This window comes from Pseudopodoces humilis, chromosome 5, assembly GCF_049639895.1.
Source record: "Pseudopodoces humilis isolate 2021_Gansu_Grassland_sample_001 chromosome 5, ASM4963989v1, whole genome shotgun sequence".
NCBI lineage: Eukaryota > Metazoa > Chordata > Aves > Passeriformes > Paridae > Pseudopodoces > Pseudopodoces humilis.
The window spans coordinates 18,462,346-18,479,217 of record NC_142204.1 but is presented as its reverse complement, the minus strand read 5'-3'; the positions used below and the strand labels follow the sequence as shown (position 1 = coordinate 18,479,217).

Genomic DNA, 16,872 nt, shown 5'->3' with positions numbered 1-16,872 from the left:
ACTGTCACACCTCCGCATGAAGAAGTCCTCCATGTGCACTGCAGAGTTTGTTGTGGTTTTGTTACTGAAGCGTTCATTCAGCTTTTAACTTTTTTAAGTTGAAAACAAGTCAAGGTTATGTTTGTGCTTAGTAATTCAACAATGGTGCCAGCTCAGCATATTGTCCTTTTCTTCCCTAGTCATTCTGGTTTATTAAAAAGAAACACTGATGACAGATAGAAGGGTGAAGGAGGCTGTGCCTTTCTGCTCTGACTTCTGCTGGGTGCTGATTCGTTCCCCAGAAGTCCCCATGGATTTGTGTTCTTCACAAAATGTTTGCCCCAGCAGTACTATCCCTATCCTGGGCAGGGAAAGCTGTCAGCAAGTCAGGACTTAGCTGTCCTCTTCTCCATGCACCACATCTTTTTTCTCTGAATAGGCACATTTTCTGTTTCAGTGGAATATTACTCAGAATCCTTCAGTAAGTTTGTCTCAGTGATGCATAATTTTCACTTTTGTTATGAGGTTGTGGGGTTGTTTTTTGGTGGTCTGTGGTGGTTTTTTTTTAAGATTTAGAAGATCATTAACTCTTCTGAAACCAAATAAGCTTGCATTAAAATAGGTTTTTGTCTTTCCTGTAAAAATAAAGCTGTATTAGGAGCTAATTCTGCTACACGCTAATGTGTATGTTGCTTCATAAACAGTGCTGTTCATTTCCAAGGGATCTGCTTTCCAGTGGTCTCTGTGAATAAGAATAGATGAAGACAATTTTATAAATCTTGCAGATCTATAAATCTCAGGAGCACTGAGAGCACACAGTGAAGCTCATGTTGTGTAACTCCCATCTCCAGTGTCCCTGAGCACAGACTAGCATTGTGCACATTTCCCACTCACAGACTTGGCAAGCAATCTGAAACATCATCTTCTTCTGTTCCAGCTCCTCAACTTTATCTATGCACCTCCATTTGCTCACAGTGTTTCATCTCCTGGTCCCATCTTCACTCTGTGCAGGCCAGAAGCTACACAGTGGTTTTATGGGAATAAGCGGGGGGCTTAAGTCAGATCCACCAAACTGTTTAAGATTGGATGAGCCTGAGGATTTGAGATTTGGCTTCTGTAGTCAGAATACTTTGCAGTATTTGACATGAGTTCTTCCAGAGAGATAGATATATTCCTGGAGACAATGGGAATAGGAGTCTCTTTAGGCAGAGGAGGTAAAAATAACATGTACATTCCTGTTATTAAAAATGAAAAGGGGGAGAGCAAGAGAGCAGAAATCTTGAATGTTGTTAGTATAGTTCAACCCGGGGTAAGGATTTATTTTAGAGCGTAATATTTTATTTGTGTCAAATACACGTATCTGGAAGAACCTGCCTTTTGTGTGTGTGCATGTGATGTATCTGAAGCCTGTATCCCATTTCCCTTTCCTGCCACTGAGCAAATGAAAAAAGCTGGGGAAGGCATCTTGACGACTGTGGTTTCACTCTGATGTTGTATTGCAGGTATGGCCTCGCATGTGCAAGTTTTCTCTCCTCATACCCTTCAGTCAAGTGCCTTCTGTAGCGTGAAGAAACTGAAAGTGGAGCCGAGTTCGAACTGGGATATGACTGGGTACGGCACACACAGCAAAGTCTACAACCAGAGCAAGAACGTGCAGTCCTCCCAAGCAGCCGCCGCAGCAGCCGTCAACGCCTCCCTCCAGATCCCCAATCCGAGCATCCCTTACGAGCAGACCATCATCTTCCCAGCAAGCACGGGGCACATTGTGGTTACATCTGCCAACAGCACTTCTGGTGTGGTTGCAGTGTCTGGGCAAACACTGGGCGGGCCACACAACCTGATGCGTCGCAGCACTGTGAGCCTTCTGGACACCTACCAAAAATGTGGACTTAAGCGCAAGAGCGAGGAGATCGAGAACACAAGCAGCGTGCAGATTATCGAGGAGCATCCGCCAATGATTCAGAACAATGCCAGTGGGGCCACTGTAGCCACCGCCACCACCTCCACGGCCACTTCCAAAAACAGTGGTTCCAACAGTGAAGGGGATTACCAGCTGGTGCAACATGAGGTGCTCTGTTCCATGACCAACACGTACGAAGTGTTAGAATTTCTTGGCCGTGGAACCTTCGGACAAGTAGTCAAATGCTGGAAACGTGGCACTAATGAGATTGTGGCTATCAAGATCCTAAAAAACCACCCTTCTTATGCCCGGCAAGGCCAGATTGAAGTGAGCATCCTGGCTCGGCTGAGCACAGAAAGCGCGGATGACTACAACTTTGTCCGTGCTTACGAATGCTTCCAGCACAAGAATCACACATGCTTGGTATTTGAAATGTTGGAGCAGAACCTCTATGATTTCTTAAAACAAAATAAATTCAGTCCCTTGCCCCTTAAGTACATTCGACCAATTCTCCAGCAGGTAGCAACTGCCCTAATGAAGCTGAAAAGCCTGGGACTGATTCATGCTGATCTCAAACCAGAGAACATCATGCTGGTAGACCCATCCCGACAGCCCTATAGGGTCAAGGTCATAGACTTTGGTTCAGCTAGCCATGTGTCCAAAGCTGTGTGTTCTACTTACCTTCAATCCAGATACTACAGGTAAGAGACTGGGCTCATGTAACACTACTGGAAGTATTTTACCTGTGGGAATTTTCTTACATTCACTTAAATGAATGAGAGTCATCCCTTAATTCTAAACAGATGTGGCTCTTAAGATGGCTTGTGGGTGATAAGAAAAAATGATGTCCTAACCTCTTGGCATTTACTTGCATTGAAAACCATTGTAAGTTTGTAAATAATCATAAAGTGTTGTAAAAATAGTTTTCCAGTTAGTCTTTCACTTCTATCAGTTTATTCTCTCTGGAACTGTTTTCAGAAGAGGGGATGTCCACATTTTCATTCCAAGTCAATGGATATAGGTTCTTGGTTTCAGAATTAGGGTTAATCTTTAACCTTCAACCTCAACAATCAATCCATATTTCAAATGTGTCTTACAGTTGGTACTCATATACGAAACAAGGGACATAACGAGTGTAAGGTTGGCCTGCAGGAAAACTGTATGGATGCAGAAGATGTTTTGTCAGTGATTAGTTTTCCCACAGGCTCTGAGTCTATGGGAGTCTTCTGGCTGGCTCTTGTCAGCTCTCCTCCAGGCAAGTAATGTCAGTGATTTGGTGTTGGACTGAGGACCGGTTGTAGTCTGTTGATTCCCACTCACAGTCCTTTGTTACATGCCAGGAGGGAGTTGTGACCTCAGCATAGGTGTGCCTGAAGTGAAGTGTGTGAACCAGATATCCAGATATCCCTCTTCAGCCTGTTGAACAGTTTGAGCAGAGCAGCCTCTTCTCATAACCCCTGGCAGGGCATCCTTGCCCTCTGTCTTGACTCCAAGACACAAAGTCTCTCCTGTAGATGTTCTCAGACCCTCTCTTTGGTACCAGTCAGCTTGATTCAGCATCCTAGGGACCGAGAAAAGCAGTTCTACTGCTGCTTCAGGGGTGGGGGGAAATTGTGATGGAGGTGAAGGGAATTTGGCTTTAGATAACAGCTGAATTTAGAAATGTTCAGACCACATTTTTGTTGCTGTACTTCTGTGAAACAGGGGCAAAGAGAGAAAATCTGATCCTTCTTCATGACTGATTTAATGAAAATCAGTCCTGGCAGCATCCACAGCTCATCAGATGGGTTACAGAAAAGCAGGGTACTTGATCTGTTTGTAAATAGAAATCTGTCTTGTACATGGGGAGGACTGGGGATGAAAAACCAACATGAGTTGATAACAGACCCATTTCCTACTTCATAAATTTCATGGTGGCAAAGCCTACCTGAACTCTGAGCTTGGAGAGAGTTAATTTTCACAGGAACAGGAATTTTGACAGTGTAGCACTGCAGCAGCTGATCTTTATCAGCTTGTCCTTTGCTCTGAAGGAGGCCAGGAAAAAATCCCCAGCCCTAGTTTATACCTCAGAAGAGGCTTATTAAATAAGATACTCTACCTGATGACAGTCCCATCCTCCAGGATAGACATGTTTCTGTGGTAAATATGCAAAAGCTTTTAGAGTTGCAATTACCTGACAGACTAGGAAACAAAAAAAAAAAGAAAGATAATACAGGCATTTTGTTGTTGAGTTACCTGTGATTCTGTGTTAGCAGCCTAGGTCCCTAGCTGAAAGACAGAAGGGGCAGCCAAAATGAAATATGTGACAGAAAGCAGAAATGAAAGAGAAAAATGGCTCATTCTTAGTGACAAACAAGGAATATTTTCATGGCAGTCTCTGGGGAGGAAAAGGCTTGATAAAATTTGCTTTTTTATATTTAAATGTTATTCCTGCCCAGTCTGAAGTTGCAGCTTCATAGATAATAAGTTCTGTCTGTCTAATTCCTCCCTTGTTTTCCATGCCTGAATTGGTGGGAGGAGGGGAAAAGGGGCAGCAGCTCACCAGGAAGGAAAAAAAAGAGAAAAATCTCATTGGGTTGAATTAAATCAGCAGGGGGCTGCTGATTAAGCTAAATTCAAGTCATGAGGAAAATTTATGTTCCTCTTCATTTTCTGATGGGGAAAATACAGCACAGAGTAAAGACCTCTTCCACTCTAAAGTGAATGAACTTTCATGCTAGGGGAAACACTGGGCTTTATAAAGATTTCATGTGTCTTCCATTTAATTTACACTTGTTCTGCTTGCTAGAGTATAAAAGACAAGGGGATGACTTCAAGAAATGGCACATTTAAGTTGCATGCGAAGGAAAAGCTTCCTCAGACTAGTAAAACCTCTCAGACTCTAAGCAGTCATGCCAAAGGTGTGACAGAAGCCCTGTGCCCCATGCATTTATGGAAAGATGAAGCAGAGCACAGGGGAATATAAAGTAGAGGCTGGATCTCAGCTGGAGGTTTTTTATCATGGACTTTCACAAGAAAATTCCTAAGTTGTCTCCATATTTTATTAACAACTTGCTTTTTCTATTTCCTATCACTTCTTTCGAGCACGTGATGGCCAAATCCTTTGAAGGACTGAAAGGTGTGTGGGATCTTGCTCCATCTTAGAGCAATTTAAAGCCTTTCCTCCTGTAAATGATAGGCCCATTTTCTTCTCCCGAAGGTGGAAGACAAAATGTCTTTAAACAAACTCTGTGCTTTTTCTTGACCTGAATCTGCACAACCCAGCATAAAGCCAAGAGAGCTCCATGGCTGCTTGCAGGCTTTCCATGGGTGATTTGCCTTTGCTGCCGTGTGATGTGCTCTGAAGATGAGCAGGATTCCTCAGCCCTGTTTCTTGTGGGAAGAATGGTGGGCAGACTTGCTCTTGTACTGCTGGCACTGCTCAGGGGCCCTCACTGGCTGCCCCAATCCTAGAACTGTCTCTGTCTCACCAGGGATATTTCTAAGCCAGTGCACTCTGGAAGGGTAATGGTATTGAGGTGACAGAGTGGGATGAAAAATATCAAAAATGGTATCAAAATGTCTTTAGTCCAGCAGAATTTAGCTCCCAACCCTCTTAAGAGGACACAGCCTCCTCCAAGCTAGATCTGCTGCCACAAGTGGTACTCTGGAGATCTTTCTCCTAACTGTCGGGAGCCCGTGGGAGGCAGAACATGACAGCCTAAGGTGAGCTGTGCAGGAACTCCCCTGCTGCCAAGAATCCCTCTCTGAGAGGGCACTGCCCTTGTGTCTCCAGTGCCTGCCACGGAGAAGGGAATGAGCCCCAGCACAGCCATGTTCTGTGGTCAGTTGTCATCTAAAAGGAGGGGTGCTGTGAAGAGGATCATCCTCCTTCTGCCCACCCATCTTCAGCCTGTGGTGCAAGACTCGCTGTGGTGCAAAGTGTTTCTCTCGTGGCATCTTTGGCCAGTGTGTGTAGGACCTCACTGGTGGCTGTCCAAACATCCCTTGCTTAGGAGAGGGGTCCCAGCCTGTCCCCCTCGTCACCACAGTCCTTCCTCTCGTCCCTTACCATCCATCTGCTGCATCAACCTGGGCCTAATCACTGACCCTTCAAGGAGGTTTGTGGTGATGTGGCTGTGGTCTGGAGGTGCCTGAAGGAAAAGGTGAGGAACTGAAGATGACCATGGAGGGCTGCTCTGCCCAGCTCACAGTGCTCTGCACTTGGAAGTTTTAGCCAGATATGCTTAGGCTAGAAATGAAGGCCCGTTCACAGAGTTATGGATCAAAAAGCTGTGATAGTCTTTGGATCACAGGGTATCTTCCTGGTATTTTATTTCGGTCCTTTTCATGCTGCAGTTGGAAGGGGAGATCATTGAGATATTTTCTGTGATCTCCATTTTGCAGAGGGTCAGAGGAATGAATGACCAGAGAGATCCCTTCTGGGTTGATCAGCTATGTATGAACAGCTCCTTGAGAAAACCCACATCCTGAGAAATACAGGGCTCAGGCTCCAACAGATGGCCCCTTTGTTAGAGCCCCCATTCATGCACACAGGTGAAAGAGGGGGTACTGCCCTCTGGGAGGCTGGGGTGGCAGAGGGAGAGTTGAGGTTGTCCCTTGTTGGAATAAGAGCTCTTCCCTATCATGGGGTGGCAGCACGGGGGTGCTTGAAGCAGTTGGGCAGCTCAGGGGGGCACCACCAGTTTGTTACCTTGCCCTCTTGGCTTTTCTTTGCTGTTCAGCTGAAACAGCTGCTGTGTTGGCACCTTGGGGGATGATAGTGTTTTGCTAATTAATGGTGTAATCACCTTATGAGATTTAAGTCTTTCAGAATTAGCAAAATATTGCAGATATAAAATAACGGCTGTCACCCCTCCACTATTAGCGAATAAATTCATGTTTGGTTCCTTGTTTTCGAAAGGCTTTTGGTATGTGGCTTGTCTGGCTTGGGTTGAGATGTCTGCTTTCTAGGTAAGTGGCCTTTGATGAAATGTTTGGATAACAGAGAATGAAGCTGAGTACCAGTTTGAAGAGGTGTTTATCAGTCTGGTTTCAGACACTGCAAGAAAATATGCCTGCATAAAGGCTACCTGCATGTTATCAACCACCCATACAGAGTGTGCAGGCGTGGTTTTTAACTGGCTCTACATGCTTAGCTGGGTGAGTGCAGGTCCTGAGGGAATGCAGGGGGCTAAACTGGATCAGTCTTGCCACACATGGACATTGTGCCATGACAGGTATTGGTATTTCAGCCCTGCTGACTAGAAGCCAAAACAAGGTAGATTTCTGAGCAAAGTCATAACCTGTTCCCCATTGTGTGACTCACAAATGTGTCATTCTGTTCAAAACTGCCCTTTAAATGAGGCAGGTGTAATGACACAGGGATAGGCTATGCTTTTTTGTTTACTCAATGAATTGGCATCTGCTATATCCTTGTATAACAGTGTATTGCACTTATATTTCAAAATCTTTGCCATTCTGGACTTGCAAAAACATCTCTATGTCAGATTTGACTGCATTTGCAGCTGTGGGAGCCACATTGCTCTGCCAGTCTGTTTCACTCCTACATGCAACATTCACTGCTTTACTGACTCTGCCTCTCCAAGGTAAAGAGCAGGATGGATTGAGGAGGAAAGGTTCTTGTGGGGACTGGAGTGAAGCCACAAAGTTCACTGCTGAAGTCCAAGTGGTGATGATCACACCTGATAGGACTGCAGGCTTGCAAAACTGGCAAAACATTGCAGAAGACTTTGTGGAGAAAAGCAGACTTCAAGCTATACTATTTTAAGCAGTTGTTAATTTCTTTCCTAAGGACCCTTGGAATTTGAAGTTGTTTTTTTTCAGAATCAAAATTCAGCAGGATTTTTTTTTCCAAACCAACATCGGGATTAATTGAATCTCAACTTTATTGTACCCAGACTACCAAGTCTTGGAAAGCAAGAGACATTTAGCTGAAAGTTTTTGGCTTTGGCCCAACTTTTGGGAGAGTTGTTTTTTTGGTTTTACAGAACACAAGCAAAGACAGTTCTTTGCTAGTTCCTTTGTGTGTAAATCACCCTGGGGAAGGAATGGTAAACCAACATTGTGCTCATGGTACATCCAACAGGAGATTCACAGTGTCTGTACTCCCTACCTGGGGTCTAATTTAAAACAGAAAAGCCTGTATTTCAGCCTAAGCAATCTCCCCAGACTAGACCTTCCCTAGTGTTTTCTCTGTTGAAACCTTCTTACTGTTTCCCTAAGTATTTTTTATTTTGCTCTGAGCAGACATGCCAGCTCCTCCTTTATCTTCACAAAGCTTGTGCCCCTTTCCTTGTGCCACCACAGCACCTTCCTGCCCAGCTCCAGCTCGTGATGCGGGCCTGGCTCCGAGAGGAGCCCTGCATCCCTGTGTGGAGTCAGAAGGACTGTCTGTCACAGGAGGGCTTTGTTTATTTATTAACCAAGTGGATAAAATATGCCCAGTTATGTGCCTCTGGGCCCAAGAAGACTTGCAACAAAGGGCTGTTTGCAAGGAACCTGACAGGGAGCCTTTCTCCAGCAAAGAGAAGTCTCTGGTAGACCAAGGAAGGGAGAAGTCTCATGCTGTTTCCTTTTACCTCATCTGTGTCCGAGAGGTGGAAAATCAAATATTGAAGCTGAGTGCTGAGCCAATCCTTCCAGTCCCCTCTCCTCTCTCTGGAAACAGATGCTATACAGCAAAGATGGGGCACTGACAGCAATTAACTCCTGCAGGTGTCAGTTTTGTCTTGGTGGCTGGAAAGGAAGAAACGTGTGTGTCCACGGGCAGGGATCAATTCATTAAGGGTGTTTTGGATCAGAGATGTGTATGTGAGCAGCAGCCAGAGGCAGGTACCAGGCTTGGAAGCACTGTTCTTCCATCAGCTGGTGTCACCCCTCAGGTGAGGGGCTCTGGTTCTGGTGTAAAAGAGCAAACAAAACTTGGGGAGAAGAAGGTAAACGTAATTTTCCCAAGGCTGCTGCAGCTTTTAAACTCATCAGTGATCCCCACAAAGGGAATGGCAGTCCTCTGGATGCAGGTAGCCCCATTCACCCTCAGGGGCACTGCCCACAACCCAGGCAGTGCTGTGCAGGCAGGGATCAGAAGCCACAGTGATGTGGCTGTTGACCAGGGCTCAGCAGTCAGCCACCAACTCTGACACAGGTCCTGCCCAAACTGAGGGAACTCACCTCATCCTTCTCCACCTCACCTCCAGAGGGATATGATTTTAGAACTGTGTTTCCCTTTCCCTCTACCCCCTCTACTCCATAACTTACCCGTTTAAGCAAAACCTTCCCTCTGTGGACATTTGCACCACCCGGTGCCACGTAGTCCCACGCCTGGGGCTGACCTCCCCAAAAGCAGTACCTTACAGTTTGGAAACAAATAACTCTTCAAATGGGGCTAAGATGGAGTTCCCACATGCTTGCTTTCAGGGCTTGCAGAGAGGAGGCAGTGTGCAAATAACACGTTACCAGTCCTTGTACTGCCGCCTGAAGTCGTCATGATAACACAAACATCACAAGCCTTCTTTCAAACCCAGCAGAGAATCCTAAACGAATCCTTCTTTATACTCGCTCTCAGAGTAGTTTCAGTAACACTGTGAGGATCAGGGAGTGGTTTGGAAGTCACACTCTCCCCACTGGTAGTGATGCCTTAAGTTTCAGCTTTCATGTTTCCCAGATTCTTTACTGCACGAGTATGTAACTCTGAACTTCATACAGAGTGTTAGCAAGCTCTCTTCACAGCTTAGTTTGACAAAACAATCCTTTTCCAGCCTGAGAACCAAGGACACCATTGCAGTTTGAGGCCCAAAACAATACAAACAACAGCAAATTGAGGAGAGCAATCTAGGAGGATGGGACTTCATAACCTGAAGCTGTAATTGGACAATTAACCCCAATATGTAAATGGACCAAAACTTTTATATCAAAGTGTGAAGACTCATGACCTGTCATCCATCTTGGGTCCATCTTGGGTGGAGCCACGGCTGGGCTCTTGTAGTGCCCAAGGTGTATCCTCTGAAGGCCTTTTTAATAAATACCTACTTTATTCCTTTAACACTGTCTTGCCACTGTTCCAGGTAGCCTCCCGAGGCATCAGTGGGTTGGCTACAGGTGTTTGGTTTATGGTTTTTTTTTTCATTTCTTCTCCTGCTACTGTTTCTCTCTCATCACCACCAAAACAAGCCTGTCACAGGATTTCCTGCTGTCTATTTTTCTTCTCTTAAGCTTTATAAGCACAGTAAGTCCTCTTAAGGCTGCAGCCTGGTGAAATGATGTGAAAAATCAAGGTCACTCTTGTATTTACTGTACCAGGGCAAGCCTGAAACAGGTACAAATAGCCAGGTTGTTTTACTTAAAAAGAACTACTTACCTACAAGAAATCAAAACGCTCCCATAGCAGCTATTGGCTGTAGCACTTTAGACTCCATCTCTGTGCTACATAAAAGACACACAGTGTTTTGGTATAGATACCTGTGCCCAGCTCGGGGCTGGGGTGTAACCAAGCTCAGTGTGGTGGCAGGCAGCTGCAGCGACAATGAGAGTGAAGGCACAATTTGCAGGGCTACAGCAGGAGCCAGACACAATCAGAGCCGGCTGTTTGCCCGTGTATGAAAAGCATAAAGTTCTGTCTCTGCTTCTAGTAGCTCACTTCTGTGGTTTTGTGTTTGCCCTTCTTTCTCTCCTCCCACTCAAGTTACTTCCTCACCAAGGGCAAAGGAAGCACAGCAGGGAGAGGGTGCTCTTCTTTTCATCTCCAGTGACAAAACAGCAGCAGCAGCTCATAAGGAGCAGTGGTGTGGTGACCCACAGATGTTACTCCAGCAATAGGTGGCCAGTGAAGGAGAGTGCACTGCAGTCACACTTACACACTAGTAGCATTTTCTGTGTCTTCCTACATTTATTTCAATGCATATTTGGGTCAGGGCAGTAGCTGGCTAAGGGCAGAGGTGGCTGCTGAGAAGCAAAATGAGGTGAGGTGAGGGGCTGTTGGGATGAGTTCGGTGCTCCAAGTGTGAAAATAAAAGAATTATGAGCAGTGAGATTCCTCATCCTCTCCTGAGTATGAAAAAGCATTAGCAACACAGTTTGCACAGGATTTCAGGGATACTTTGCTCCAGTACCGTGTATTTAAATCCTATCAGGTTTTTACCTCCCCCCGTACATTTGCTCAGTGCAGGCAAGAGATGTAAATGTAACATGGAGGAAGCTTACTGTGTCTGTGCATTCATTAGCTTCACAAGTTCTAGGCCCCTGCACAGCGGTACTGGAAAGCTGTATTACACTGAAGAGTGTTTTCTGGTTGGAAAGTATTTCTGCTCTGCTGCTCGTTAGCAATGAGGTTAGAAAAGTGACTGGCGTTGGTTTATAAATGAATGAGTCATTACCAGAAGAGAAAAATTACCTGAAGATGCAACATTTAGTATGGGGTTATACATTCCCCAGCTTCAGACCCCTGAATGACATGACTCCAGTCCTGTTTCTACCTTCTCAAGCCATTTGCTGCACTGATGCCTCAAATTAGTCTAAGCTTATGTAAATGCACCTTATTCTCAGGTGGGGGCTCAGTAGCTACCTCCTTCTCCAGGTCATGCTGGGGAACAGGAGTTACTTTCAAGCAGTTGAGAGTGGTTATCTTGCTTGAAAAATACTAATCTTGTGGCCTGACTTAGGCTGAGTTATAGCCATGGCTGTTACCTGTTTAAGAAGGAAGGTCAAGGAAATGTCCTTTGCCTTTATAGGCAAGATCGTACAAGAGTTGTTCTGTGGTGCTTTACAAGGAAAAAAGAAATGCAGAATGTGTATATATATAGATAAAGATATATATTTATATACACACACACAGATATTCTGTGATATATTCACAGTTCTGAAAGAAAGAAGTAAAAGGGAAGTGGCTTTAGGAACTGAGGAAGGGGAGGGGCAGAAGAGGAATCCTCTTACAGACCGTGGTTACCTGGAAGTTGCTGTTTCCCACATAAGGAAGGGTGTGGGAGGAAAGGTGAAGTTTCAGCTTCTTGCTATTTGGAGACTTTCAAGGCCAGAGAACCAAACAGGACAGCATCCCTCTCCTGAGATGGGCTGGAAAGTAACCTGTGAGTCCCTGAGTGGCAGCTTGACCTTTGTTTTTTGCTTACTTAAGGACAAAAGTAATTGCAGACATTGTTTTACCTACACAGACATGAGTCATTTTGCTTTACCTTTAATTTTTTGTTTTACCTTTATTCTGCCTTTGTGACTGCATGGAACCAGTACTTGGGTGGACATCCAGGTTCTGTCCCTGCTTTTTCTGGTTTGCATTAGCCAGAGAGTAGCAGACTTCTACCTACTACCAGATCTGGTGTTTGTCTCCAAAGGCTTCTGCTCAGGGAGAGAGGCAGGGTAGATGTGGGGGAATTGTCCTGAATCTAACTCAAGTGACTCTGAATTGAAAATTGTGCACTTCAGAGAGTTGGGTAAACTCCTTGTCATTATTTTGCTTTTTGTCAACCAGTGCCATTTGTAGCTGATTTGAAGCAGAAGTTCCCAAAAGCAAGTGTAATAACCCGGGTCTGATAAGACGTGAAAAGTGCCGTAAGTTTTATAGCGTCATCACTGAATTTCTACCTTTGGTGCAGTTTTCAGATAATGCTAATGACTTAAACAGCTTTTGAGCACAGGAAGGTCACCAGCTGAAGCCTTGAAAGGATAAGGAGAATTGTGTGTTCTAGCAGCTGATGCTTGTGCTCACATAGAGGCAGAGAAGTTAGCAGTGTTTCAGTTAGCTTGACATCAGGAGGAGCTGTACTGCACTGAGTTGTTTTAACTGCGCATAGGATGGATGGATGGCTTCTGGCAATACTGCTGAGCAACACCGTGTTTTCTGCCTGTACTCTCCAGTCTAGATGTAGGTGTATGTACCATTTACCTTGTGCTGTTCTCCTGGAATGCTCTGCTTGCTGTGTTTACAGCATCTCATGCACAAAGATTTTTGTGGCTGAAGCCCTTAAACAAAAGAGTAATAGGGTATAACAGTACATATGACAATGAGGGGTAGCACACGTGTTAATGTGACAGCTGGTGTACAGAAGGAAAGCTGATGGCCTTTTTTGGATTCATCAGGGTAAGAATTTGTGTTTCCAAAAGTTGCTTCCATGCAGAGCTTTGCACTCCATGTCTGGGAGGGGGGTGGAAGGAGCATCTGATGAGTTAAGAAAAGTTTCAATACATTCAGTCTTAAGAGTGTTTTACTTACTAGTGGGAGACTGCAAACATAGAATAGTCATTCAAGAGGAAAATGGAGTATTTCTTTGATGCTCACAAAAGTATTAAGAGGGGTAGATGAAATCTGAAATGTAAACAGGTTCAGCTGACACTATATGAATTTGCTGGCTACTGTGCTAAACAGTTAATGATGAAATATTGCCAGTTGATTTCAGTAGGTAAAAAGAAGTAATGGTGATGGCCGTTATCAGAAATAAAAGCTTATCTAAGTGATCTCATCCCCATAGTTGTCAAAAATTCAGCTCAAGTCATTGTTAGCCTGTTAAATTAGTGGACTGGGTTCTGAAGGGCTGCATGAGCACAAGCAAGAGCAGGATGTAGTCATATTGCTGTTTCTGGAAATGCTTTTCTGGAGGCTCATTTGATAACCTATCTCCTCTTGGCAGGTGCATGAGGGAGCAGGGAAGAGAATGGCACTATGGGCTGGATTTCACTTAGCATTGCCAGTATGGGTACAGGGATGTGGTGGCTCCAAATGTATTCCTTTGTAAGGAGGTCAAAGTACAGCTTGATGTGTAAGATACATAATGAGTGACAGAAAGAAAGGCGTGTTAACTGTGTTGGAAGATAACATTCTGTCTTTTGAATGGATTCTTGTTATTGTCGCTGATGTTACTTTCAGCAAAAAAATTATGTTGAAATTATTCTTTTTTCTCCATTGTTTAGCTCTTGTTCTCAGCTTTGTTATGGCCACAAAGAGAGGATAAAAATGGATTGGCACAAAGTTGGATTTCCTGTATCATTTAGAGTTATGTTTTCAGCCCTTAGCACTTTGGTAGGGTCTGTTCTTCATTTTGAAAATAGCAATAAAAGAGCAGAGAACATAAGAAAACACAATTCTATCTTTTTTTTTTTTTTTCTTCTTCTAATGAAATTGTCAGTGCTAGCCTGAACTCTGCCTCTGATCTGTATGAAGTCTCTGAACTGTGCCGTTGGAAGAAAGCAGATCCAAAAGGAGAGATAAAATATCCATATGCCTGGCTACTTTAGAAGGTAGTAAAAAGCTCCCGACGTCTTGCTTGTTTTTAATCTGTATGTTTATGTCTATATAAATCCTTTGGGAATAAACTTTAAACATTTACATTGGATTTAGAGAATTACCTTCCAACATCAGTACCTATGATCCAGCAAGAGTAACTAAGATTAAGTTTGTATGAATGGCCCTCTTGGCTTTCAGAGGCATGGGTAATGTGAAAATGTATTGAATTGCTGCTCAGATGGGAAATGGCAGTGATGAGCATGAGGTGTTGCAGTGGATTTGCTGTCTGCCTGTGGTTGTTGGAGGTATTGGGTGTGCACGGGGAGACAGCTCATGTCTTGGGAAAAGGATCTGTCTGCAGTGTGTGGCAGCCAAGCATCAAGACACAGCTGGCAGCCCCCACCCTGCGCCACTTTGGTGGGGAGCTGCTGTTGAGTGGCCCTTGAACAAACCCAAGCCTTCAGACCCCTGATCAGAGAAGGGAGGAATTGGCAGCTGCTTTATCAGCAGCTCTAGAAGTGCAGCAGTGTCTGCCCCATGTACATTGTGAGGATCTTTTCCTAGTACCTTGGTGCTCATCTCAGGCTCTGACGGGCAGCCAAAGTAGAAGTTGGAGAGAGAAAAATCAGCAGCAAACCCAGGATATGAGAGGTTGGCTCAGATGTAAACAAAGGATGGTAAAGGTCAGAGTTGCTCTAGACAGCTGACACAGCCAAACAGACCACTCCTTGCAGCCCCAGCCTGTGGTTTGGTCTTCCATGGGATTTGAAGAGGTTCATTTCCAGTTCAAGGTGTGTGCTTTGGAGCAGCTGTTGAGTTCTAGCTCCTAGACACACTCACAGCTTTTACCTTAGCCTGGGGCTATGGGTTCTGATTACTGCCCACAAAATGACATTTGAAGTTGTGTAAGAATTCTGTGTGCAGGATATAACTCTTGTCACGGCTTTTGTAAGGGGGCTGTCACAACAGCCCAGTGACAGCACAGAAGGAAGAGCACGGTGCTTGGTTTTTGGCAGAAAATGTCCCCAAGTTGATGTATCACACAGATCAAACCGCATGGCAAGCGAGGGCTGCGGGGAGTGGGGTTGGTCGCAAACTTTGAGGTTTTTAGAGCCACAGGTACGCTCAAGTATCTTGTGAAATGGCCACTTCCATGATATTTCCTCCACACTTCTGCCTTTTGAGAGATGCGCATTGCTGTTTTTTTCCTTCTCCAGCAGGAAGGGTGCATTTGCCCGGTCCTGCATTGCCTTGCCCGGCGTTTCGGAGCTGTGGCACGCTGCAGTAGTTGCTGCTGTGGTGGCGTTGGTCGGCAGCGTGGCCAGGCACTGGGGTACATCTGATGCTTGGCCACGTCTGCCGTGCTCCGTGCATGCCCACGTGCCTCGCAGTGAGCCAGGCTTCCCGCACGCCCACGCGGTGGCCAGAGAGCTGGCAAGCGGCTGGCATTGGCAGCAGCCCCCGCGGCAGCCAGAGGGGAGCAGGAACCCTGTTAGCACGGGCAGGAGGCTGCCGTGGCTACAGCCCGAGCTTGCTTTGCTTGAAGCTGGCACAAGATTTTCCAAGGAGGCCTTGACTGACCAGGAGCTTAAAGGCTTTCTTATCTGTGGAGAGTGACACAGGCTGGTGGCGGCCCGTAATTAATAAAGATGCTAACCCTCCTTATGCAACCAGGGGATGTCTGACAGCGTTACTAGGTACTTGCTCAACAACAAGGCGTGTTACAACTAACCAGCTGGGACCAATTATGAAAGCCTCACTAATGCTAGCAAGCACTTGCCTGTTGGCATTGCTGAAGTTGAAGAGATGAATGACTGCTGTGCAGCACGCGGGCAGGCTCGTGGTCGGGCAGTGCGTGGCGTGCAGCTGAAGCCCAGCCAGCACATGGAGCGTCTCTGCTCTGGGATGTGCTTGCTGGGCATGGATGAGCCTCCGTGCCCAGCACTGTCCGCACCCTGTGCTCCCAGATGCAGGATGAGGAGGCACCCCCAGGGCTGCAGCACCGTCTCTCTCTGCATCCACAGCTTCTCCCACCCCCCTGCTGCTGCGGCAGCACCAATATATGCCCAGTACCTCCTCAGCCGCCTGCTACGGGTAGGAAAAGGGGAGGGAGGGAGGGAGGGAAGCGGGGGCTCCTGCTTAAGGCTGCCTCATGAATTTTTAGTCACTACATGAAGATTTCAAGAGTGTGCAAATAAAACATAAAATGAAGCAAAAGACTAAGTGGCACTGCGCAAAAGGAGGGGAAAAAACCCACCCCAAAACACTGAATTATTGTCCAAAAGGTGCAGCCATTAGAGAGTAATAATAGTTTTTGTGTGCGGTGCAGCTGGGGCCACAGTTGCAGAAGGAAGGTCCTCGGTGACCTGTGTGATGGCTCTGGTTGTTTAATGTGCTAAAACAAAGAACTGAAAAGCAGTCAGGGTCCTCACAGATAGTCTCAGGGCTTCTCTCTCAGTTCCTGTGTCTGTGCCCTCTTTCGCTGTGTGCGTGTGTGTCCTCATGCTCCAAATGCAACTAATCACAGCTCCAAGCTCTAGGATGCCTTCTGTCGTGCATCCCTTGTCACAGGGCACTCCCTGGTTGTTCACTCGCTATTTTTGTAATTTAGAAACTACAGCAAATAATAAAAAGTCAAATTGTTACTATTTTATTGTCTGTTTTTGTAATTCTCTGTCCTTCAGAATGAGCTCAGTGTAATGACATTATTCCCACCCCTCCATCCTGACCTCAGTCTTTTTCTATCCATTTAGCAAATGCTGCA

General features: G+C 45.5%; 1 protein-coding gene across 4 annotated transcripts in view; it reads left to right on the top strand.

Annotated features, from left to right (window-relative positions):
- The window catches only part of HIPK2 (homeodomain interacting protein kinase 2), a 138,521-nt gene that overhangs the window by 41,137 nt on the left and 80,512 nt on the right, over window positions 1-16,872 (top strand). For all 4 annotated transcript variants that reach the window (XM_005527894.3, XM_005527893.3, XM_014256865.2 and 1 more), the window contains exon 2: window positions 1,482-2,580. In XM_005527894.3, the coding sequence (XP_005527951.2) occupies window positions 1,482-2,580 (1,099 nt within the window). The remainder of the gene's footprint in view (window positions 1-1,481; window positions 2,581-16,872) is intronic.